Below are 27482 nucleotides of genomic sequence, written 5' to 3' on the forward strand. Positions count from 1 at the left end.
GCTACAGTAAATCACCTTATTCACGTTAAATATCAATATTCAGCTTATTACTCCACCACAAAGTGTCACAGTAGCTGGTCTGTTCGGATAAATTGTGACCGGCTGCACTTTGCATTAGTGGTTATTGATTCCATCTTAGTTTTGTTTTATAGTTTTGTTGCAATGTGATCAATACACTCCCCCCCCCCCCCCCCCTTAAATATATCTTAAAAATGACAGTGAAGTTAAAGCAACTTTATAAAAGTAACTAAAAGTTCATAATCCAATCTATTTTAAGACCCGTACAAATCATGTTAAAGTGATTTTAGGCGTAAAATTCAGATGATTGAACTCTAAACTCAGACTTTTGAAGGACCTGAAGAAATCCTGATCATGAATATGGGTTAAAATTTGTTTAGAGGTCTTATTTATGTCTTTGTGCATAACAAATCAATAGAAGTGAATCCCCACAGGAACTTTGTGTCAGTTAATACTGATGTTACATCAGTATTCTGTCTTATATGTTAATGTGTGCTTGTTGTTTCTCATCTAGTTGGTATGTGCTGCCCTTTACCATTAGTGCTATTGTAGTTTTTTGTTGTTTGTTTTTTTTTCTTACCATTGTTGGTATGTAATTATTGCTGTTCTTTACCACTTGTGGTATTGCAGTTTTTTGTTTTTACCATTGTTGGTATGTAATTATTATCATGTGAGTTGACGGTTAACTGTTACCTGTGGTAACACCACCAGGAATGTACTTTATTTCTATTTTTTTATTTTTTTATTTTTATTTTTTACACACATTTTGGTTATGCAATGTAAATACTGTCAAATGAGTTTATTCTAATTTGGTATAGGCCTGTTTTTGTTCCTTTTTGTTCACTGTGCTGGCTTGAAGTTAAAGGACAGGAGTGAGTATTTAAAATGTTATGTTCAGTTATTTGAAGATGAGAATTGGGGGTGGGATTAAAGAAGTTTTTCTTCTTCCCACTTCTTTTCAAGTGTAAATGAAAATTTTTTTTTTTTTTTTTTGAATTTGCATGTATTCTATGAATGCTCGAAATAAACAAACGAATGAATGAAATGAAAGCTCTGCAAATTTACAGGATTTCAGTTCTGTTCAACATGTTGATGGTCATATGAACTATGTTTTCAGCTCAAAAATGTCCAATTTCATCACAATTAATGTTACATTTTCATGTCACAAATGGCCAAGTTATATTTGAACTGAATTGACCTGAAAATCAAATATTCTGTTCTTTTAGATTCCCCAATTTTTCTTATAAGATTCTATCCTACATATCACATGTTTTATTTGTACAGGTTGGAGTATGGTGCTGATCCATCCTGCTTATGTTACACTAATACATACATTAAGAATGTCACACGTCACTTTTTAAATCAACAGTTTTCTAATAATACGCATTTTTATAAAGAAATAACAATTCTATATTGTTATTTCCTCTTTAGTATGATGATAAACTATCCAATGAATAATTCTGATCCTAGTTTTTGCACAGGGATCATTTGTGGAAATGGTGACATGGCTGCCGAGCATCAGTATGATGGGATCTGGAACAACCATGTCACATCCGTCCACTGCCACATTTTGTGTTTTTGTGTCAGCTGTTATTGTTTTAGATCCACAACACTAACATTTATGAATAAGAGGAGAATTAGCAATAGTAAGTATAGAAGTTTATTCCTAATAAAGTACTGGTACTGACCAGAGCATCATGGGTAATGTCACGTCCGTCCACCAGCAAAAGTTTTCACATACAGGTACTATTCAAAATCCAATATTTCTGAAAATAGAGCTTCCACTGTCAAATAATATCAGTAGTCTGTGCACAAATGTATTAGCATTATTTCAACACAGTTCTATGCATTTCTTACAACTTTTTTTTTTTTTTTATGACAGAAATGGCCGCTCATTTGACCCCCTAAGTCAGGGGTGTTAAACTCATTTTAGTTCAGGGGCCACATTCAGCCTAATATGATCTAAAGTGGGCTGGACCAGTAAAGTAATATAAACAATAGGATAAGTACTTTTGAGTGAAAAAAGTAAATTCCGCAAAATAAAAAATACACTTAAATATGCTTAAATATCCTACAATACACACAAAAATACGCTTAATTATGCTAAAAAAATCCTACAATACACACAAAAATACACTTAAATATGCTTAATATCCTATAATACATGCAAAAATACACTTAATTATGCTAAAAAAAAATCCTACAATACACGCAAAAATACACTTAAATATGCTTAACATCCTACAATACACATAATAATACACTTAAATATGCTTAATATCCTACAATATATGCAAAAATATGCTTAAATATGCTGAATATCCTACAATACACGCAAAAATATGCTTAATTATGCTAAAAAAAATCCTACAATACACACAAAAATACACTTAAATACGCTTAATATCCTACAATACACGCAAAAATACACTTAAAATTCCGTAATTAAAATGTTTTCATCTTCGTACTTGAACATAACATGAACAAATATGAACAACCTGAAAATTCTTTAGTAAAATAAGTGCAATGTTAACAATATTACGCCTTAGTTTATCATTTATACATGTGAATCACAACTTAGAGATCACAGTGGATCTACAACTACACCAAACATTAAATAACAGGGAGAATATTATTAAAATTCCACATACTTCTCTCAAGACATTTCAGATATTCACTTTTTTTTTTGTAAAAGACTAGTCCGTAAATGTGAACATTTTTGTGTAATTTTACATTTTTTACACTAAAACAAAGAGACAAATTTGCAGTTTTCATTATTTATAGTTTATTATGATAGTATTTTACTGTTCTGATCCACTTTAGAATGAATTGACCTAAAATTATTTTAACATCCTTGATTGTTAATATCACAAATTCATCCCAGGGGCCGGATTGAACCCTTTGAGGGGCCGGATTTGGCCCCCTGGGCTGGATGTTTGACACCCCTGCCCTAAGTAAATTTTAGCTGATATATATAAAAAAGACAGCAAAAAAAATCCAAAACACACCATTTTAAGATACAACATTTTTATTATTGTCAGTCTTAAATATGAGCACACACTTTTCATCAAGAAAATACATATGAACCAACAATCCTTTACAATGTAGGGATGTCAAACAGCGCGTTGACCCCCCGTCACTTTGAGAAACAATCCGATCTGAAGAGAGCCCTGTGAACTTGTAGCCAGGCAAAGGGCAGAATTTACGTGAATCATCCAAAATAAATTCTGACGGATCATGAGAGCACGTCATGCGTCTGCTATGATAATCCCCTGGCAGCTGAGACAAAGTTTTTCATTTCTCGTGTCTAACCAAAGTTCACATCTGAAAAATGACCTCTTCCGGACTCCGATGCGAATCACACAAATGTCACAAAACACCTAAAATTAAGAGTACTATCGGGAAGGTGCGGTACAAGCGCTCAGTCATTTCATTTCAGTTGAATTAAATATTCTTCAAAGACTGCCTTCTTGTTGCCTTGCACATATGGAGAAAAAAAAAAGACAATACCTTTTTTTTTTTTTTGGTAACACTTTATAGTAAGTGCACACTATGAAGTATTAGTTAAGCATTAACAAATACTGAATTCAGTATTTATAAAGTATATTTCTGACATGCATACTCATTAGTATATGGTTTATAAGCAGTTATAAATGTTCTACTAATCCTTCATCATTCAATCATGCAGTTTGTTTTAATAATCCCATGTGCTGTGTCTTTCCTTTGTTAGAATAACTCAGACTGTTGTGAGTCTTTAGGCATTTCCAACCTTTAAATCTCATTTGTAAATGTTTTATATAGCATAGATAGTGCACACTTTAGATGAGCTCACACCATAGACTTAATTAATGAGTAGTAAGTGCTTTACAACTACCTGAAAAAATGAATTCCTGTATTAAGAACTGTTTATAAGACATCTATTGGACAATAAATGTGTGAGTTAGAATAAAATACCCACTAACACAGGGGTGTTAAACATGTGGCCCGCCAAAGGTTCCAGTTCGGCCCCTGGGATGTTTTTGCCAAGTGCAAAAATTCCACAGTCTTGAATTGAATCAAGCAAAAAAAAAAAAAAAGTAGCTTATATTAAGGAAAAAAAACTTGAAATAAGACGGAAAAAAAAAAAAAATCTTCAATTAAATAAAAAAAAAAAATCTTCAATTAAGCCAAAAAAATCTTCCATTAAGAAAAAAAAATCTTCAATTAAGTAAAAAAAAAATCTTCAGTTAAGCTAAAAAAAAAAGAAAGAGTCAAATTTAGCAAAAAAAAATCTTGAATTAAGCCAATAAAATCTTCTATTAAATAAAAAAAAAAATCTTGAATCGGGCAAAAAAAAAATAAAAAAATAAAAAAATCTTCAATTAAGTAAAAAAAAATCTTGAATTGAAAAAATTTAAATAAGACAGAATCACCGAAAGAGGAACTTTTTTTTTTTTTTTTTTGCTTCAAGCAAAAATAAATCTGCCAATGGAACAAGTGAAAATGATCTTGGTTAGATTTCTTGAATTAAGATTTTACAGATCTGTTGTCTAAAAATCACTTCTTCTATCCCACTGAAAAGTTCCTCTTTAGGTGATTATGTCTTATTCTAAGTGTGATGAGATATTTGGACTAAAAATAAGAAAAATACACTTGGACAGAGTTAGATTTTTGCAGTGTATTTGTCCACTTATTTCACTGATATGGAACTAAAACAACAAAATCCATGAATATACAAGAGAACAGCTGTCCACCTTAGTGACCACTATACATGAAAGGGTTAATGATGAGTAAAACCATTATAGCTGTGCTTATAAACCATATATTGATGAGTATTCATGTCAGAAATATGCTTTAGAAATGATGAATTCAGTATTTGTTAATCCATAGCTAATGTTCTTATTAACCCTCCGGTATCCTGTCCAGGCCCTTACTAAGCACCAAGTGTGCCTTTTTGGCACACTTGTGGAATAATGTCAAACAATTTTTCATACAGTTTGTTTTTAATTCTTTTACACTTTTTTCTATTTCATCAACTTGAGCCGTAAATAAAAATACCAAATACTTAATAACTGTCACATTTTTTAACCTTTTAAATGCCGTGTTTGTAATGTAAACAAACCATTTTTTTGGATGCAAAAAACACACAAAAAAATATTTTTTTTTCAATATACTACATAAAAAGTGGATCACATATTCTTTGATTTTTTCATCCTGGCATATGTCAGTGATTAACTCCAACACTGGTTAATTTAATTATAATTTTTGACGCTAGGTCAAATGTTCAAAAATACTAGCATCTGTCACCAAGTGTGCGTAAAATGCACACCTATACATCAAACTATTAAATATTATATATTGATTTATTTTTCTGCTCGAATTTGATTTTATTTTTGTAAATCAAGGTCAGCCCTAATCATACATGTCAAATGGAAGAAATAGTGCGTTTTAGGCACACTTGGGAGACAGATGCTAGTCTTGTAATTTTCTTTTGTTTACAATGTGCACATTTTAGTTGGTGGCCAGAATTTTAAAGATCATGCAAAAATGAACAACTTTTGAATTCTAACCTTATTTAAATTGTGAAAAATAATATGAAGTTTTTTAAAACGAAGTGCAAAGTGTGCCTAAAAGGATACCGGAGGGATAATGATGAGTAAAACCATTATAACTGTGCTTATAAACCATATATTAATGAGTATTCATGTCAGAAATATACTTTATAAATGACAAATTCAGTATTTGTTAATGCTTAACTAATGCTTCATAGCATGTACTTATTATAAAGTGTTACCTTTTTTTTTTTTTTTTTTTTTTTGCCACCCAACTTTACCCCCGTTTGCTCGGAGGAAAGGATGAGTCCAGCAATTGTTATGTGGTTTTCAGATAATGGAATTGGTCGTATCACTATAAAAAAATGCAGATCTACTGCCAAAATATAAGCCTTCATGGGCTGTGATTCAGAATTGGCTGACTGAAGTCGGACAGAGACGGTGGAAAGTTTACGTTTCCGAGCTGAACCCGGGTGCGTACGTGTAAATCCGACTATTTCCCAAGATCCTCTCCTCGGGTTGCTAGGTTTCATCATTATAAGTCTGTTGGAATGGGCCTTGTTGTGCGCCTTCCTCCTCCTTTAAAAAGTCATGCATGGTGGGAGTTTGAAGCATTTGCATTTGCTCTAATAAGACAGCGCACGGGCTTTGATTTTCTAAAAACAACGCAAAGAGAGCTCGCGATAGGACAGCCTTGTGTTTGTACAGAAGACGGGGAGTTATTTTCAATTACAAAAGTGGCTTATTTCCCTCTTAAATAGGTACGTCTTCACCCGCTGCGTTCAGTCTGCCTGACCTTGATGCATGTTATATGGAGCTGCTGGAAGCGAGCACCATGGGGAAAAACAATCACTGTTCGAGGTTTTTACATTATTTAACTCCTGAAGAGAACAATTGCATAAACAGGAAGTTACCGTATTTAGCATACAGCTGTAATTGTCACACTTTGCGTTTTTTTTTTTTTACTACGTAGCGTACGAGTCCAGTTAACGACGGGACAATACGACGACCAGCTGAGAGCTTATTAGCGTTTTCCTCAAATAAATGAGCCATAACTCGGCAAACAGCTCCGTTGTGCAACACAAACCGTCTCACTATCCTGCTAAATGAAATGTGATAGTGTTTATTTAACTACTCTGCAAGCGAGCCCATCTAACCTTGAGGCTACCAGTGCACCATAATGCATGGAGAACACTGGCGCTAAGTATTACAGAAAGGCCTCAGGTTAGAAAATAATCCAAATTAAGCCTTTCAAGTAGAAGCGGTGTAGGTTTTTCTCGGCATGCCTTCTCCCTTTTACATGTTTGGAGCAGCAGGGATTTGAGAACAAGGAAATGAAGATGTTACTTTTCTTTTAGCCCCATGCAGCTCCAACCAAGGCCAAAACTTTAGCAAATGTGATCGAGCAGAATTTCCAGCAGTGATCTGACAGGTGCTGGCTGTTTTCCATCTTCACTGAATGCCTCCTGTTCATACTGGATTGCTCTTTGTCTCTAAAGTGTTTTTTTTTTTTTTTTGGATCAGAGCTCGCCACTTTTAATGTATGACCTCAGATCTCAAAAAAAAAAAAAAAAAAGTATTTCTGTTTGATAGTAGGATTCGGTGGGGTTCCTCTCAACAACTAAACGCGACTAAAATTCGAATATTAATGTGCTCGGTTTTGAAGTCTGCGCTGCTCAGTGCAGGTTCAACTCTGAATCGCTGCCATATTTGACCATATGGCATTTCTATTATTAGGTGGATTATTCAGAAAGGACGGATATACAGCGTCCTCCTTATTTTCGGCTTCAAATCTTCCCCCTTTTTGATGTATTTCCAGAGGTAAACATTATATTTTGACAGCAGGCCGGCTACTTTGTACACATCCACCTTTAAATAAAAATCAAGCGTTCAACTCAACACGGGGTTTCCTCTCGGTAATAGTGTGCTTGGCTCCTTAAATTCTACGGTATTGCAATTAATATGACATCCAAACAAACATAGTATGACAATCATTAAGGACAAAGCAATAAACTGCAAAGATTCAGCCGTCTGTGCCGTCCTTGTAGAAATCTGTGGATGATATATATATATATATATATATATAAAGTGACAGCACAGCAGCGTGGCATAGTTGGGGCTTTTTCGGAAACCAGCCTCGCTCACCGACATTCCAGCACAAACAAATGGGCACTCATGACCAGATCTAAATATCACTTTAAGGTGGTAATTTCTGTGCCGTTATATGTAATTTGGACAAATTGCTGAACAACTGCTCAGAGGTAGTAAAATTTATGGTAACCCTTTACTTGAAGGTCTAGTTTATAATGCATTAAGCGCACATTCATAAGACGTTATAATGCATTTATAAAAGTCATTACAACAGTTTATGATCATGTACAACAACTTACACCAAGGTTAATAAAGTATTATAAGTGTAGGTATAATGCAGTGGTCCCCAACCTTTTTTGGCTCGTGACCCCATTTTAACATCACAAATTTCTGGCGACCCCAGACATTCAAAATGGAGATTTTATTTATTTTATTTATTTTTTTGCTAAAATTAATTTGTTTTTGATCATGTAATAGTTTGCTATACTATGTTGCAAATAAATGTTAATTTTAGACGACATTTAGTCTATATAATGTATATTATTATGGACGGAGGCAGAAAAGCCAGGTGTAGATTACTGCACAAAGGGAGAATTTGATTTTCCTTGGTCAGGATATGTACAGTCAGTCCAGCTTGGATTTCCAAGGCTGACAATTAATACTGAACAAACAAGAACTCAAACTATGAATTATGAAAGAGCTGCAGCATCTGAAACTGACCACAATGAACATTTGACAGATAAACAGAACCACGGGGCTGCAGTTTCAGACTCACAGTTGGTCATGTCTTTTATGAATTGGGATTGTCTCTTTCAGCTCACCATATATTTCTTTTTTTTTTTTTTTTTTTTTTTTTATCAATTCCTAGAAATTTCAGGCGACCCCATTTGAATTCCAGGCAACCCCAAGTGGGGTCCCGACCCCAAGGTTGAAAAACACTGGCATAATGTATTATAAATTCAGCTTTCATAATGTTTTATACATCCATACCAAAGCAGTGTGAAGGAATTTATTTTTTTAGGTGGGGAACTTTTGTTAGGTTTTGTCACTGGTCCCTATACCCATCTATTTTAGGGATTTCATATTTATTAAAAAAAAAAAAAGTATGTGTTTGAATTAACAAAGCTTTAGAGTTGCCACATTATTTTTTATTTTTATGTATAAAGCAACATGTAACACTTCTATGTACTGTCTCTGTTCTTTTAGTGTTTTGTTTTTGCAAAATAAAGAGTTATTCAGAACACTTGGATTTATAATTTTTGACTTACACTTTACTTAGAGCCAGTAGATACTGCTTATACGTCATCATACTTGTGTTATAATATCATCAGTCATCCTGTAACTTATTACTGATGTTTCTAAGGCAGGCATGTCCAAAGTCCGGCCCGGGGGCCAATCACGGCCCGCGGTCAGATTTTATACGGCCCACAGCTTGGGTTTTATAATGTATTATTTATGGCCCGCTTGGACTGTTGAACCGAGTACATGAATCATAAAAGGTTCAAAATGCAGTTCCTCCTTTCACCTCATGGTGGCAGCACCACTCTAACTCTATCTGGATCTGTGACTTTGCCGTGAACCTTTTTCGCTAATTTCTAACCATGGCGCCTGTAAATAAAAAAAACGGAAGTTGACAGTGAGGGCCGCTGCTTCCAGGAGAGATGGGAATTACAATTTTTTTTCACTGAAAATCGAGGTGATTGTGTTTCCCTAATTTGTCAAGAGACTGTTGTCTTGTTTAAGGAATTCAACGTAAAGAGACACGAGCAGACAAAACATGCTAACGCATACAACAAGCTAGCAGGGAGTGAGCGCTCCGAAAAAGTGAAGCAAATTCAAGCTGCTTTAAACTCACAACAGTGACTCTTCATGTGAACCTGAGTTCAATGAATTCACCACCAGGGCAGGCTACCAAGTTGCCAGGTTAGTTGCCTATAACTGCTGGTGTTGTGTACTTGTAGATGTGACACAAATATTACTCTCTGAATGATTTTGTGAAAGACAAGAGTAAGAGTCATATGTTTTCATCTTAAATGTTAACAGACTTTGCATTACTGAGTAATATATGAGTAATGATTACTCATATAAGTCATGTTTAAAATGAATGTGGGGTTAAGATTTTTATCAACTTCTTGGACGTTTAAGATACTCTATACAGTTTGTTCTATGTTATCTGACTCCAGATGTGAAAGGAAGGCAGAATTTTTTTTTTTTTTTTTTTTTAATTTGTTCACACCTGAGTGGCTTAGATTTGGTTACATTGCCATTTAAAAAAAATGATATTTTGACAATGAAAATAAAGTTGTTTTTAAAATTATCGCTTTTATATGTAATTTTTACTGTTTAAAAAATGTCTGAAGGGACCACTGGCCCCTGGCAATGTCCACATTATCAGATCTGGCCCTCTTTAAAAAAAGTTTGGACACCCCTGTTCTAAGGCATTATTCAGTTTCAGAAACTGCATATCAGAGCAGTTCTCTGTGTCTTTATAACTGGCTACAGTTATGATGGTTTGAATGCGTTACATAACCCAGGACTACAAACACTTGTCACTTTGGTATGGATGTATAAAACATTATGAAAGCTGAATTTATAAAACATTATACCTTGTTGAGCCGCATTATGTAATAAATTCCCATTATGTAATAAAAGTTCAAAATGTAATAAGAATGTCACGTCATCTTGTAATAAAGCCGCATTATGTAATAAACTGACGCATTTTGTAATAAACTACGTCAACGCATTATTTAGTAAATTTTTTCACATTATGTAGTAAGTTATTACAATTTGAGAAATTTATTACAAAATGCACTTGACACATTTTTATCTAAAAAAAAATATAATAACATGGTTCATTATGTAATAACAATCCAGATTAATATAATTTCAGAGCAATTTAGAAGAAATTAGTCACAGGAGCTACAGGTAATGGAATCAGAAGTTTAACCACACAGTTTAAAGATTAATTTAGCACATTACATTTTCCTGAAAATAAAAATTTGTCAAGTGCATTTTGTAATAAATTTCTCAAATTGTAATCACTTACTACATAATGTGAAAACATTTACTACATAATGCATTGAGATAGTTTATTACAAAATGCGTCAGTTTATTACATAATGCGGCTTTATTACAAGATGACGTGACATTCTTATTACATTTTGAACTTCTATTACATAATGGGAATTTATTACGTAATGCGGCTCAACAGACCTACACTTATAATACTTTATTAACCTTGGTATAAGTTGTTTTACATGATCATAAACTTTTGTAATGACTTTTATAAATGCATTATAATGTCTTATGAATGTGTGCTTAATGCATTATAAACTAGACCTTCAAGTAAAGGGTTACCAAAATTATAATAAGTGACTTTTTTTTTTTTCTTCTTTTTTTAATATAACGTGTGCTTGGCTGTTTTATAAAAGAAACTGAGGCAGAAATATACAATAAACTGTCCTGCTTTAAGTGTGTCTATGCGTGTGTGTTTGTTCGTTGGTTAAACTGTTAGGCGAAGTGTTTTCACATTCGGCTTCTTCGCATCAACTCAAAGCAATGAAGACGGCGAATGTTGAGTGATTGTTTGTGCATATCGACAGCTATCACGTCACGCAAAAAAAAAAACCTTCTAAAAAGGGATCCCAGCACAGACCTCCTTGGGAGGTGATCAGACTTCGGTTCAGCCTAAATGTGGTTAATCTTCTGGCAAAATACTGTGCAAAATAGACGTGCAATCAGTAGTGCCATCCTTCAAGCCGGGATGGAATAATTATCATGTCATTTCCAAAAAATCCCTGTGCTGGAGATGAATAATAGTCTGCAGTGTCTGTCTTTCTCCCTTTGTCTTGTGTGTGAAAACAAACAGTGATTAGCCTGTCAGATTCAGCTGATGATTACCCTGATCAATTTCAATAATGACCCTATCTGTTTCATGCCTTTTTGATTTAGATATTGGCTCTTTTTTCACATCAAGGAGCACAAACCTTATTATCCACAAAGGGACCGAGTTCAAAAGAAAATGTGAGGTGCATACGGGTGATACACCAGGACATCACCAGAGCCGAGGCAAGCTGGGAAAAAAGGGTTGGATTTTCTTTTAAGAGCGGAAAAAAAAAAAAAAAAAAAAAAAATTGAACGTGAACAGAGCACAGATCAGTCGTTCGCTTCCTCTCCTTCTACTGCTCGGTGTTAACTGAGGATGTTACGTTTTAGAAAACCATATGTGAAAACACACTCAATCAGAGCCGCGAGATCATAAAGAGCCAATCATCGCCCCGACACTAAAAAAAAAAACACACACAAATGTTCTAATTAATGTTCTGTCTGATGCTGTGACGGTGAAATGAAAGCCTACGGACACTAGCCTGGCCGGCCTTTCGTCTTTCTCAATGAGGAATCTGTCTGGAATTGCGGAAGGCGGGGCTAACAGGCGGCGAGTAAACCAATCACAGATAAGATGGATGTGACGTAATTATGCGACAAGCAGATCCTGGGGCGCCATAAAGGGGGGGTAAATGTAACAAACTGATGGGGCCCAGCATTTGTGGGGGGCCCATAGAGCAGTGGAGGGGGTCCAGTGGATACAGGTTAGAAGATGTGAAAATTTCGTGTAAAGTCCGCTGAATAATAGAGGCGTAGAAGAGTCGGATGTTGAAAGCAAAAGTTTGATTTTCACTTCACGCCAGCATTAATTAATTCCGTTAGTTATGGACCACACCCCCATGTATATACCCCCCCCGCTCCAACAAATCTGGAAGATACTGACTTTACAGATTTTAGATTTGTGGACTTGGAACTGACTTTGACCTGTGACAAAAACAAGTCGCTGCTTATGATGCGGTGCGAAACATCCGTCCCCCAGACTCTTGATTGGTCGGCAGGGGCGTCATAAAGGGGGGGTAAACGTGGCAAATTCATGGGGCCCGGCATTTGTGGGGGGCCCATAGAGCAGTGGAGGGGGTCCAGTGGATACAGGTTAGAAGATGTGAAAATTTCATGTAAGGTTCGCAGTACGATAGAGATGTAGAAGAGTCGGATGTGGAAAGCATGTTAAATTTCATTTTCGCTTCACACCAGTTAGTTATGGACCGCACCCCCACATATACCCCCCCCCTCTGACAAATCCAGAAGATACTGACTTAATAGATTTTAGATTTGCGGACTTGGAACTGACTTTGACTCGAGACAAAAAGAAGTCGCTTCATATGACATATTGCAAAACACCCACCCAACCCAAGACTTGTGATTGGTCAGCTGAGGTATTGTAAAGGGGGGGTAAGCATGACAAATTCATGGGGCCCAGAATTTGTGGGGGGCCCATAGAAAAGTGAAGGGGGTCCAGAGGTTGTGAAAATTTCATGTAAGATCCGTTGTATAATAGAGGAATAGAAGCCAAGAGTCGGACGTTGAAAGCATGTTAAGTTTCACTTTCGCTTCACGTCAGCATTAATTACGTTTGTTATGGACCGCACCCCTACGTATATAACTGCTGCCCCTGCTCCATGTACCCTAAGGCCCGGCAATGTTTAGCTTTCATGGGGCCCACATTTGCTACCACCGCCCTAGGTCGGATCCCTAATGTCAACAAATCTCCATCTAGGCGTGCAGTGGTGGTGGTCGAATAGAAACTTCGGTGAATGATTAATTACTGTCGCTTTTGTAAGAGAAAATTGAAAATACAGGGTGTAATCTGTAATTCAGTCCTTATTTTTGAATCAAGTAAACAACCGACAACAGTTGTGAAGAAATTTGCGGACTTGGAACTGACTTTGACTCGTAACAAAAAGAAGTCGCTGCTTACGATGCATTGCGAACCACCCAGCCAACCCAAGACTTGTGATTGGTCAGCTGGGGCGTCGTAAAGGGGGGTAAGCATGACAAATTCATGGGGCCCAGCATTTGCGGGGGGGGCCCATAGAGAAGTGGAGGGGGTCCAGAAGTTGTGAAAATTTTATGAAGGATCCGTTGTATAATAGAGTAATAGAAGCCAAGAGTTGGACGTTGAAAGCATGCTAAGTTTCACGTGGTAGTTATGTTAGTCATGGACCACAGCCCCACGTGTAGCCCCCTCCCCCTGAGTCCGACAGATCTACACTTTAATTTATGAAGGGTCTACAACGTTTACCTTTCATGGGGCCCACAATTACTATGCTAGCGGCACCCCAGTTGGTCGGTATAGAATAGATCGCACATATTTAACCGCGATTGGCCCAATTCCAGACTGTTCTCTCAGTTTTGAATACACTGAGAAAACCGGACGGCTGGCCAGGCTAACCGGGCTGCATGTATTCCGACGATGCAGCTCACATAGGCTACAGAATCCAACCAGTTGCGTAATGTCTTTTGACAATACCAAACCAGCGGCCTAATAAATCTTGCGTTTTGTCGCTGCTGCTGCTCAGGTCGAGGCCTGAGTGCAGTCTGGCAGCTTGTGTGAATTGCTTGCCAACACATAACAGAGAAAGATAAATGACCGGCTTTAATTCCCGCTGCCATGTTGTGAGAGGTTTGTGATTGTTGCATAAAATCTTCGCGCTCACAACAGAAATAAGGTAACAGACGCGTGCCGTTCGTTCGCCGCCTCTCGTAACGCCAGATCCCTCTCTATAATAAAACACAGCGATATGATTCTCATGGATATCATTGTTTTCTCATATATACTGTCGTTTTTGATAATGCAAGCTATACCTCAGGTGATAAGAGCAGTTGTAGCCTTTTTTTTTTTTTTTTTTGTCGCTCAGACCTTTAATCAATCCGGGTTATTGCAATTGGCTCGCAAACAGTGAACCTGCAATGTTATCGTCTTTAATAAGAGCTGGAAATGTCACTTTGAATGGGAGCATTTCACAATCGTCCATTTAAAGGTATGAAGGAGTTTTTTTGTTTTTTTTGAAATTGTGCCCACCTTACTCCTTCGGTATGCAGTTTGTGAAAAGATAACGCTATGGCAAAAAAAAAAAAAAAATGTGTTCATGTCTTCTATTTGATACTGAACTGAAGAAAGAGAGAGCCGATGAAGTTGGGTGCTGTATAAAAACGCCTCAGTCTTTGGGTTATTGGTGTCTAAATACATGCAAAGTGTTTATTTTTCTGTTAACATGATCTTACTGAGTGGTCTCTAACCTTCCAGTGCTGGTTGTGGAACATGAACACGAACATTTTCTCAAATAACTGTGTTGTGTATAATGTGAGACGTTCAAACAAGTAACAACTGCATTAATAAATTTGCATTAATTGAGTCAGATGTCGACTCCACACAAGTGGAATAAACTCTTCTGTTTCAACTACTTAATTATAACAACATAATAAGCGTTGACACCATTTTTGTGTGCAACTGTACTGGTAAAGGGAAAAAAAAAAAAAAAAAAAAAAGAGAGAGAGAGAGAAAAAAAGACAACAAATAACACCATAAAACTAGGATATCCGTTCTAAATAATTACAACTTCATTTCCCTTCTGAAAAATATTTAAAACTAAATAAAATTCCAAAAATAATGTTATAGGATTAGCTTAACACAACTGCAAATATATCACTATAATGCTGAGAACAAAAATACTTGAAGGTCAAAAACAATTCTGCTTTCAACAACCAGACTGAATGATAATTATTATACATTAAAATATGATAATACCAGGCTTTCAGCCTCGGGGTAACCTAAATTCCCTCTGCTTCACTGTCTCGGTTTGACTTTGAGGTATTTAACATTCACCTCTCGTACTTGCAGTAAATTTGCCTTTTCCTGGAGTTGAGATGAATATGCAATGCTGTTAAAAAGTAAGACAAATCCATTTGAACAAGAGACATCACATTTAAAAAATCCTCTTTTTTTTTTTCCGGAGACATATGTAAAAAGAGACAACCAAGAATAATATAATTTAGAGAGAAAAATACCCGACATAATTCAATTAAAGTGTGGAACATTTGTTACATCTTTGAAATCTAAAAAAAAAAAAAAAAAACATCAGAAACTTTTGTTACGTACTTATTTAGTGGGTCAACATCATTTATGTAGTAGGATACATGCACTCAGTACATGTGCATCAGTTTATGGTTCCAGTTGGAAAAAAAAAAAAAAAAAAAAAAAAAAAAAGAAAGAAAGAAATAATAACACACGCACACATACGCATCCACTCCCACACACAAAACACTCTTGATCCGATGCATCCCTCTTCAAAATCTGAGCAGGAACGGCAGAATCACTATGAAGAGGAGGCAGGTGTGTGAGTGGACGCCCATCGCGCCGCCGCTGCCGTCCTGAACTGCTCTCGGTCCTGACGCAAAGAAAAAAAACAGTGGGAACAAAAAACAACAGTGTAAGTCTCACGAGTGAAGGTTCGTTTCTTCTTTTGTGTTACCTCCGCTACGGCGAAGCTATTAAACGAACACCTATCAGCTGATAACAGTTCAGCGGCTTAATACCCTTCCAGCATGACTCACAATGTGTGAGTTTGTGATTATTTTGACTCTACTGTACTGAGCTGGTGGCAAAGAACTCACCCGGTATTTTTATTACTCATGCATGTATCAGCGGTGTTAAGGTTAATACAGGGTGACACAAAAAAACGGGAACTTTTTAACAATCCAATAAAACCAAGAGTGATGGAAGAAAAATATTTTATTCATAGTAATTGAAACCTGAAAACATACCATTAAAGAAACAATGATGGAATTTTCATTTTTTTAAAAATGATGTAGATGGCGTCCTCCTGTACGAATGCATTCTTGAAATCTGCTGTTGAGATTCCTCATTGACCGCTGCAACATCTCAGCTGGGATACTGTGAATTTCATCCTGAATTCTCTGTTTTAACTCATCCAGAGTTCTTGGTCGAGTCGTGTACACTTTACTCTTGAGATAGCCCCACAAGAAAAAATCACAAACGGACAAATCTGGCGATCTAGGGGGCCAGGGAACGTTACCGAATCTTGAGATCACATGGTTACCGAACAATTCTCGCACAGCCGCCACTGGTTACTAAAATGGGGGTGTGTTTACTTGCTCAAGGTCACTGTCTCGCAGTGCTGCCACTTGCTCATGTCTGCCAATACGCACTTCAAAAATTCCCATTTTTTTGGGTCACCCTGTAATTTAAAAAAAATGAAAATTCCATCAGTTTCTTAAATGGCATGTTTTAAGGTTTCAGTTACTATGAATAAAATATTTTTCTTCCATCACTCTCGGTTTTATTGGCTTGTTAAAAAGTTCCCGTTTTTTTGTGTCACCCTGTATTACAATTAGTTCAACATTAACCCTTTCATGCATAGTGGTCACTCCAGTGGACAGCAAGGTTCTAATAGTTTTGCAGTTTTCATTATAGTTTACTTTTATTGAGTTTTGACTTTTTTTTCTCTAATTCAGTTTGTTTTAATTTGTTTTTAGCGCAGGTTTGCTAGTTTTTATTAGTTTTCATTTTTTTTCTAAATGCTTAGTTTTAGTTTAGTTTTGTTGCATCTTTTTTTATCTTTTTTGCCGTCGTTTTCAAATAAATCCCAGACAGGACTCTGCTGCTTTTTCCCAACTTTAGTCTCCATGTTTCCAGGTAGAGTGGGAACCAGAAGACGACCCTAAACCACAAGTGACAGACCGTGAAGTGTCGTACGGTGCTGCTAGCTGAAATTGGTAGAGTGAAGTAAATCGCTTTCTTATCAATCCGACACTGACCAAGACGAAAACGAAGGGAATTTTATCCATCACTTTTATTCGTTTTAGTTAGTTTTGTAAACACACAATACAGTTTCAGTTAGTTATCGTTTTTTTTTCTTTTAATTATAGTTTTTATTTATTTCAGTTAACGAAAATGTTTTGACAATTCTAGTTTTCGTTATTTCGTTAGGTTTCGTTAACGATAATAACCTTGGTGGACAGCTATTCTACAGCTGTTCTCTTGTATATTCATGGGTTTTGTTGTTTTAGTTCCATATCAGCCAACACAGTGGACGCTCATGCATCATCCCATACACTGCAATTCATACTGTTACAGTTACTGTACATACTGTTACTACACTGATCTAAACCTACAAACCCACAGTGGTTTGGGATGTGAATTCAAGTCTCTGAAGTCCTGGATTGAGTTTAGCCACAATTAAAACCCAATATACAGTAGGTCATAACTTTGCTAACAATGATATATAGACACTGAGAAAAGTTGATATGACTCATAGTTTTGGTTTATAGCTATTAAATGTGTTTTTGGTTCATATGTACGGTCATGACATTTTTTTCTTTTGACTGAGTTGATGTTTTATTTGGATCGTCTTTATCTACAACTTCCTTGAGATCTTATTTACAAAAAAGGAGAAAATTGGAATAATTCCTCATGCATTCTTCCAACAACGAAAGAATTTGTCAGTATAATTCTTGGGCCATAATATAACTGAAAAGTTTGTGTTCTCAGTTCTATTAGAGACAGAAATCAGAGGATCGGAATGTACTTGACTATCAAATGCAGAATTCAGTTTTTAATGGATTAAAAAGGAACATTCTACAGGATCTATTGCTTAAAAAGAGGCTTAAACAAGGTCTTGTTCACTGGAGCGGCCTTTCTTTTTGACAGCCTGGCATTCAGTGGTCTGTTGTGTCATTGAAGATAGCATTATTTTGGAGTTTATAGCAATAAAATAAAAATGGCGGAAAAATGAAATACTTCAGTAAAGGTAAGACGACTATTTGTAATTTTTTACTTCTAAGGGAGGCCATTGGAGGTGATCGAAAGAGCTACATGTAACCCCAGAACCACAGGTTGCCCACCACTATACTGGTCTAAACTATACTGGTCTAAACCCACAGTGGTTTGGGATGTGAGTTCAAGTCTCTGAAGTCTTGGATTGAGTTTAGCCACAATTAAAACCCAATATACAGTAGGTCATAACTTTGCTAACAATGATATATAGACACTGAGAAAAGTTGATATGACTCATAGTTTTGGTTTATAGCTATTAAATGTGTTTTTGGTTCATATGTACGGTCATGACATTTTTTTCTTTTGAATGAGTTGATGTTTTATTTGGATTGTCTTTATCTAAGATTTCCTTGAGATCTTATTTACAAAAAAGGAGAAAATTGGAATAATTCCTCATGCATTCTTCCAACAACGAAAGAATTTGTCAGTATAATTGTTGGGCCATAATATAACTGAAAAGTTTGTGTTCTCAGTTCTATTAGAGACAGAAATCAGAGGATAAGAATATACGATGATATATAGACACTGAGAAAAGTTGATATGACTCATAGTTTTGGTTTATAGCTATTAAATGTGTTTTTGGTTCATATGTACGGTCATGACATTTTTTTCTTTTGACTGAGTTGATGTTTTATTTGGATCGTCTTTATCTACAACTTCCTTGAGATCTTATTTACAAAAAAGGAGAAAATTGGAATAATTCCTCATGCATTCTTCCAACAACGAAAGAATTTGTCAGTATAATTCTTGGGCCATAATATAACTGAAAAGTTTGTGTTCTCAGTTCTATTAGAGACAGAAATCAGAGGATCGGAATGTACTTGACTATCAAATGCAGAATTCAGTTTTTAATGGATTAAAAAGGAACATTCTACAGGATCTATTGCTTAAAAAGAGGCTTAAACAAGGTCTTGTTCACTGGAGCGGCCTTTCTTTTTGACAGCCTGGCATTCAGTGGTCTGTTGTGTCATTGAAGATAGCATTATTTTGGAGTTTATAGCAATAAAATAAAAATGGCGGAAAAATGAAATACTTCAGTAAAGGTAAGACGACTATTTGTAATTTTTACTTCTAAGGGAGGCCATTGGAGGTGATCGAAAGAGCTACATGTAACCCCAGAACCACAGGTTGCCCACCACTATACTGGTCTAAACTATACTGGTCTAAACCCACAGTGGTTTGGGATGTGAGTTCAAGTCTCTGAAGTCTTGGATTGAGTTTAGCCACAATTAAAACCCAATATACAGTAGGTCATAACTTTGCTAACAATGATATATAGACACTGAGAAAAGTTGATATGACTCATAGTTTTGGTTTATAGCTATTAAATGTGTTTTTGGTTCATATGTACGGTCATGACATTTTTTTCTTTTGAATGAGTTGATGTTTTATTTGGATTGTCTTTATCTAAGATTTCCTTGAGATCTTATTTACAAAAAAGGAGAAAATTGGAATAATTCCTCATGCATTCTTCCAACAACGAAAGAATTTGTCAGTATAATTGTTGGGCCATAATATAACTGAAAAGTTTGTGTTCTCAGTTCTATTAGAGACAGAAATCAGAGGATAAGAATATACGATGATATATAGACACTGAGAAAAGTTGATATGACTCATAGTTTTGGTTTATAGCTATTAAATGTGTTTTTGGTTCATATGTACGGTCATGACATTTTTTTCTTTTGACTGAGTTGATGTTTTATTTGGATTGTCTTTATCTACAACTTCCTTGAGATCTTATTTACAAAAAAGGAGAAAATTGGAATAATTCCTCATGCATTCTTTCTACAATGAAAGAATTTGTCAGTATAATTCTTGGGCCATAATATAACTGAAAAGTTTGTGTTCTCAGTTCTATTAGAGACAGAAATCAGAGGATTGGAATGTACTTGACTATCAAGTGCAGAATTCAGTTTTTAATGGATTAAAAAGGAACATTCTACAGGATCTATTGCTTAAAAAGAGGCTTCAACAAGGTCTTGTTCACTGGAGCGGCCTTTCTTTTTGACAGCCTGGCATTCAGTGGTCTGTTGTGTCATTGAAGATAGCATTATTTTGGAGTTTATAGCAATAAAATAAAAATGGCGGAAAAATGAAATACTTCAGTAAAGGTAAGACGACTGTTTGTAATTTTTTACCTCTAAGGGAGGCCATTGGAGGTGATCTAAAGAGCTACATGTAACCCCAGAACCACAGGTTGCCCACCACTATACTGGTCTAAACTATACTGGTCTAAACCCACAGTGGTTTGGGATGTGAATTCAAGTCTCTGAAGTCTTGGATTGAGTTTAGCCACAATTAAAACCCAATATACAGTAGGTCATAACTTTGCTAACAATGATATATAGACACTGAGAAAAGTTGATATGACTCATAGTTTTGGTTTATAGCTATTAAATGTGTTTTTGGTTCATATGTACGGTCATGACATTTTTTTCTTTTGAATGAGTTGATGTTTTATTTGGATTGTCTTTATCTAAGATTTCCTTGAGATCTTATTTACAAAAAAGGAGAAAATTGGAATAATTCCTCATGCATTCTTCCAACAACGAAAGAATTTGTCAGTATAATTGTTGGGCCATAATATAACTGAAAAGTTTGTGTTCTCAGTTCTATTAGAGACAGAAATCAGAGGATTGGAATGTACTTGACTATCAAATGCTGAATTCAGTTTTTAATGGATTAAAAAGGAACATTCTACAGGATCTATTGCTTAAAAAGAGGCTTCAACAAGGTCTTGTTTACTGGAGCGGCCTTTCTTTTTGACAGCCTGGCATTCAGTGGTCTGTTGTGTCATTGAAGATAGTATTATTTTGGAGTTTATAGCAATAAAATAAAAATGGCGGAAAAGTGACATACTTCAGTAAAGGTAAGACGACTATTTGTAATTTTTTACTTCTAAGGGAGGCCATTGGAGGTGATCGAAAGAGCTACATGTAACCCCAGAACCACAGGTTGCCCACCACTATACTGGTCTAAACTATACTGGTCTAAACCCACAGTGGTTTGGGATGTGAATTCAAGTCTCTGAAGTCTTGGATTGAGTTTAGCCACAATTAAAACCCAATATACAGTAGGTCATAACTTTGCTAACAATGATATATAGACACTGAGAAAAGTTGATATGACTCATAGTTTTGGTTTATAGCTATTAAATGTGTTTTTGGTTCATATGTACGGTCATGGCATTTTTTTTCTTTTGAATGAGTTGATGTTTTATTTGGATTGTCTTTATCTAAGATTTCCTTGAGATCTTATTTACAAAAAAGGAGAAAATTGGAATAATTCCTCATGCATTCTTCCAACAACGAAAGAATTTGTCAGTATAATTGTTGGGCCATAATATAACTGAAAAGTTTGTGTTCTCAGTTCTATTAGAGACAGAAATCAGAGGATAAGAATATACGATGATATATAGATACTGAGAAAAGTTAATATGACTCGTAGTTTTGGTTTATAGCTATTAAATGTGTTTTTGGTTCATATGTACGGTCATGACATTTTTTTCTTTTGACTGAGTTGATGTTTTATTTGGATCGTCTTTATCTACAACTTCCTTGAGATCTTATTTACAAAAAAGGAGAAAATTGGAATAATTCCTCATTCATTCTTTCTACAATGAAATAATTTGTCAGTATAATTCTTGGGCCATAATATAACTGAAAAGTTTGTGTTCTCAGTTCTATTAGAGACAGAAATCAGAGGATTGGAATGTACTTGACTATCAAGTGCTGAATTCAGGTTTTAATGGATTAAAAAGGAACATTCTACAGGATCTATTGCTTAAAAAGAGGCTTCAACAAGGTCTTGTTCACTGGAGCGGCCTTTCTTTTTGACAGCCTGGCATTCAGTGGTCTGTTGTGTCATTGAAGATAGCATTATTTTGGAGTTTATAGCAATAAAATAAAAATGGCGGAAAAATGAAATACTTCAGTAAAGGTAAGACGACTATTTGTAATTTTTTACTTCTAAGGGAGGCCATTGGAGGTGATCGAAAGAGCTACATGTAACCCCAGAACCACAGGTTGCCCACCACTATACTGGTCTAAACTATACTGGTCTAAACCCACAGTGGTTTGGGATGTGAATTCAAGTCTCTGAAGTCTTGGATTGAGTTTAGCCACAATTAAAACCCAATATACAGTAGGTCATAACTTTGCTAACAATGATATATAGACACTGAGAAAAGTTAATATGACTCGTAGTTTTGGTTTATAGCTATTAAATGTGTTTTTGGTTCATATGTACAGTCATGACTTTTTTTTCTTTTGAATGAATTGATGTTTTATTTGGATTGTCTTTATCTAAGATGTCCTTGAGATGTTCTTTACAAAAAAGGAGAAAATTGGAATAATTCCTCATGCATTCTTTCTACAATGAAAGAATTTGTCAGTATAATTCTTGGGCCACAATATAACTGAAAAGTTTGTGTTCTCAGTTCTATTAGAGACAGAAATCAGAGGATAAGAATGTACTTGACTATCAAATGCTGAATTCAGGTTTTAATGGATTAAAAAGGAACATTCTACAGGATCTATTGCTTAAAAAGAGGCTTCAACAAGGTCTTGTTCACTGGAGCGGCCTTTCTTTTTGACAGCCTGGCATTCAGTGGTCTGTTGTGTCATTGAAGATAGCATTATTTTGGAGTTTATAGCAATAAAATAAAAATGGCGGAAAAGTGACATACTTCAGTAAAGGTAAGACGACTATTTGTAATTTTTTACTTCTAAGGGAGGCCATTGGAGGTGATCGAAAGAGCTACATGTAACCCCAGAACCACAGGTTGCCCACCACTATACTGGTCTAAACTATACTGGTCTAAACCCACAGTGGTTTGGGATGTGAATTCAAGTCTCTGAAGTCTTGGATTGAGTTTAGCCACAATTAAAACCCAATATACAGTAGGTCATAACTTTGCTAACAATGATAGATAGACACTGAGAAAAGTTGATATGACTCGTAGTTTTGGTTTATAGCTATTAAATGTGTTTTTGGTTCATATGTACGGTCATGACATTTTTTTCTTTTGACTGAGTTGATGTTTTATTTGGATCGTCTTTATCTACAACTTCCTTGAGATGTTATTTACAAAAAAGGAGAAAATTGGAATAATTCCTCATTCATTCTTTCTACAATGAAAGAATTTGTCAGTATAATTCTTGGGCCATAATATAACTGAAAAGTTTGTGTTCTCAGTTCTATTAGAGACAGAAATCAGAGGATTGGAATGTACTTGACTATCAAGTGCTGAATTCAGGTTTTAATGGATTAAAAAGGAACATTCTACAGGATCTATTGCTTAAAAAGTGGCTTCAACAAGGTCATTTGTATTGCTGAGGATTGCACCGTAAAACCCACAGGAATCTGTCAGAAAGAGTCTGAGGCTTTAAGGTCTCAAACCAAATAGGATTTGAGTGTTTGGTGAATATTTCTGCAGGTCAGAGAGTTGAAGGCGCACTGGTAAATAAAATACACAGTTACAGTTTGTTTTTAGTCTGTTTACTTTTTCTTTTCATTTTAATTGTAGTTATACAGGTGCATTTGAAGGAACTGGAGGGTTTTAATTTAGTTTGATTCAGATTACACTGGTCTACAAGTAAAATGCTTCCAAAATGAAAGTAGTGAAATTTTACCACATGTGAGTCACTGATAAAGAAAAATCAAGTCATAAATGCTGGTTGGCTGAACTTTCCAAGATACAGTCTGGGGTCAAATTTGGGTGAAACTTGAGAATTAACAAGAGAATGGGTTTTACTCCAAAGGAATATTTGTCTCAGAGCTACAGATGTACTTCAAAACACTGTCTGCACATGACAATACATTCACTTTACAGGTTCTATCTCGTGGAAGATTTATTACTCTATTGTATAAATGTGCATAAACCCCTATATATGTGTAATAACACATCATAATGTACCTTGAAAACATCTGCAAACCAGCACTTTTGTCATTTGTTTTCCAATTAATCTTACTAAAATACGCAACATTTAGCAAATTTAATCTCTAAAAAGCTGTCGACCAGTGTTATTAGACGGAAAGTCGTGATTGATACAGTTGTTGATTGTGAAAAGCCATTTTATTCTTCTACGCCAATGTTTCGCAACCTTTTTTGAACAAACGCCCACTAATGGTATCAAGAGCCTCCTGCTGCCCCCCCATCCCCGAAAAAAAAAAAAAAAATTGCGATCGCGAAGGACCTGTTTGGTGGGTTATATAGCTCAACAGGTAAAGCCCCCCCTCACCCTATCATTGGCCACTTGATACCCTCCCGAAACCAAATTTAGGACAGGGGGTGTACGTTATTCTATAAATAAGGCGAAGGACCTGTTTGTGGAGGACATGGTGGGTTATATAGCTCAGTAGGTAAAGCCCCCCTCACCTTATCATTGGCCACCTGACCCCCCACCAAATAAAAAACAAGTTTTGGATGGGGGAGTGTATGTTATTCTATAAATAAGGCGACGGACCTATTTGTGGAGGACGTGGGGGGTTATATAGCTCAGTAGGTAAAGCCCCCGTCACCCTATCATTGGCCATCTGACGCCCCCCCAGAACCAAATTTGGGACAAGGGGGTGTACGTTATTCTATAAATAAAGTGATGGACCTGTTTGTGGAGGATGTGGTGGGTTATATAGCTCAGTAGGTAAAGCCCCCCTCACCCTATCATTGGCCATCTGACCCCCCCCCCCCCCCAAAACCAAATTTGGGACAAGGGGGTGTACGTTATTCTATAAATAAGGTGATGGACCTGTTTGTGGAAGACGTGGTGGGTTATATAGCTCAATAGGTAAAGCCCCCCTCACCCTATCACTGGCCACCTGGCGCCCCCCCGAAAACAAATTTGCAAGGGGAGGGGGTATGTGAGTGAGTCTGTGCCTCTCCTTACCCCGGGGGGGGGGGGGGGGGTGTGTGTGATGTACAACAGTGACTAACGCCCCCCATTTTTGCCTGAGCGCCCCCCTCTAAACTTTCTCCACCCAAACGCCCCCCCGAAGATGTCCCACCACCCCCGTTGAGAAACACTGTTCAACACCATGATCTTATCTAGTTTCCCTTGATACTGCATCGTTAGCTTATATTTTTATTTCACTGAATACAATTACATTTTCTCGGCCAATTTTAGCACGAGTTCAAGTTTTCATTAAGATCTGCGTCCTAACTCAAATCTGATGGGATTTGAGTGTTTGGTTAATATTCCTTCAGGTCTAAGAGCGGTGGAAAACCTGCACATGGTGCCACAATACATAAAATACAGATATTAGAGTTTGTGTTTTTCTTTTCATTTTAACTTTAGTCCAACAAGTGCATAATAGAAGTTTTATTTTTGAGGAACTGGCTGGTTTTAGCCTTGAAACTTTGATTTATAGAAGTGCAAATTCTACACCATGAACTTTCACCTTTAATTCTCTTTAGATTATGTCGCATTATTATTTCACTGAATGCAATTATATTTTCATTGCTACTTTCAGTCTTCATACACTACAATAATCCTACTCAGGATTATGGATGGGAATTGATAAGAATTTTAACGATTCCGATTCCATTATCGATTTTGCTTATCGATCCGATTCCTTATCGATTCTCTTATTGAGGGAATAACAGAGTACAAATGGTGTGTTTGCATGAACTGTCTCTTATATTGCCATCTCTGCGCAGAAAATATAACATACACAATATGCACAAATAATAATAACAGATGACGACGGGTCTGGTTCGGGGGTGGGGGGGCAATGTACAGTGAAAGTGAAACTTAAGACGCTTTTTTTTTTCTTCTTTTTTTTTTTTCTTTTTAATGGGCTCAGCTGGCTGACAGGCAGCTGTCTGTACCGATAAGGCAGCAGCCGACACCAACTGTACCCCCAGTCATCATTGCCCATTTTTCTAACACCTTTGCTTGTGCATCCTCTTTTATTTGGACATTTTACCAGGGAGTATCTCACACTAATTTTTTTTTTTAAGACGCTTTACTAATTCCTCTTTATCTCCAGTTGTTGTGCACCTCATTTCCTTCCCCCTACCTTTGGAAACTTTTATTTGAGGGGGCAGAACGTTTGTTGCCTGCACTGGAACCGCCCCGGTGTTCACTTTACCGCAAGATTCACAAGCGTCACTAAGTAGCGCATCAAATACGTGACACTCGTGTAAATGAATCACATGCTGTGGACGAATGTTTGAGCATACTGGAGGGATTTCACCCTTTTGAAGACATGGAAGCTTTGACAGTGTTAAGGCTGTTTTATGCTTACCGCATCAGCAAGCTCCGCGCGGCTTCACGCAGCCAATTGACGTCATTTTCACTCCCACGCCCCTTCGCACGGCTCATCTTAAGCGGAAACTTTCCGCTTCGCGCACCTCAGAAAATTTGTAAGAGACGCGCGGACAACATGGCCGACATTCAGGAGCTCCTGGTGGTAGAGGTACAGAAGTACAGGCACACTGGGACCACCGCGACAGCCGTGTGGTGAACAATTCATGGAGGGAAATTGCAGCTACAGTCGTCAAAGAGAAGGAATGGGCAAAAAAACCCTGGAAAAACATTCAGGACTGATATGTGAAGGAAAAAAAGACCGCCAAAGGGAGAAATGGAGACCCAGAGGGGAGCCCAAATGTCCCACAGATTCTGAGAGAGTTCAGCTGGCTCTCGAATTTTATTAAACATTATAGTTATGGCAATTTTCGTCTTCCCTAGTTTTTTACTGTGATAGACATGCGTTTGTGGCACACTGCCCCCTGCAGTTTGGGAATAGACGCCGCCCGGAGTATAAACACACCACGCGTACTCTCATGCCGACTCCCCGTGTCTATTTTCCGCACGTCACGTTTGTGCGGCAAGCATAAACCAGCCTTTACAAGTGGACCTGGTGTCGTCTTTTTGGAGCGTTTCATCCTTAACGCCATGTTGGCTACGTTCTGACCAAAACAATGCAGCGTACGTGTGACGTCATCGCGCATGCGCAACAAAGGTGGAATCGATAAGCAGAATCGTTAAGCAGGCAGGCAAACAGTTCCATGGAATCAAGCTACTGGGAACCGGTTCTCAAAAAGACTCGGTTCTTGTTTCCCATCCCTACTAAGCAAGGTTATAATAGTTTTGGATTTTTCATTATAGTTTAGTTTAATTTAGTTTTGACCTTTTTTTCTCTAATTCAGTTCGTTTTAA

The 27482-nt window shown here is 36.5% G+C and overlaps 1 protein-coding gene across 4 annotated transcripts in view; it reads right to left on the reverse strand.

Annotated features, from left to right (window-relative positions):
- Window positions 1-14356: 14356 nt before the first annotated feature.
- The window catches only part of ntm (neurotrimin), a 741734-nt gene continuing 728608 nt past the window's right edge, over window positions 14357-27482 (reverse strand). For 2 of the 4 annotated variants that reach the window (XM_030154416.1, XM_030154415.1), the window contains one exon: window positions 14357-15913. In XM_030154416.1, coding sequence (XP_030010276.1) covers window positions 15813-15913 — 101 coding nt within the window. In that variant the 3' untranslated portion in view covers window positions 14357-15812. The remainder of the gene's footprint in view (window positions 15914-27482) is intronic. The other 2 variants (XM_030154417.1, XR_003937315.1) reach the window with 2 other exon arrangements.

This window comes from Sphaeramia orbicularis, chromosome 14, assembly GCF_902148855.1.
Source record: "Sphaeramia orbicularis chromosome 14, fSphaOr1.1, whole genome shotgun sequence".
NCBI classification, from domain to species: domain Eukaryota; kingdom Metazoa; phylum Chordata; class Actinopteri; order Kurtiformes; family Apogonidae; genus Sphaeramia; species Sphaeramia orbicularis.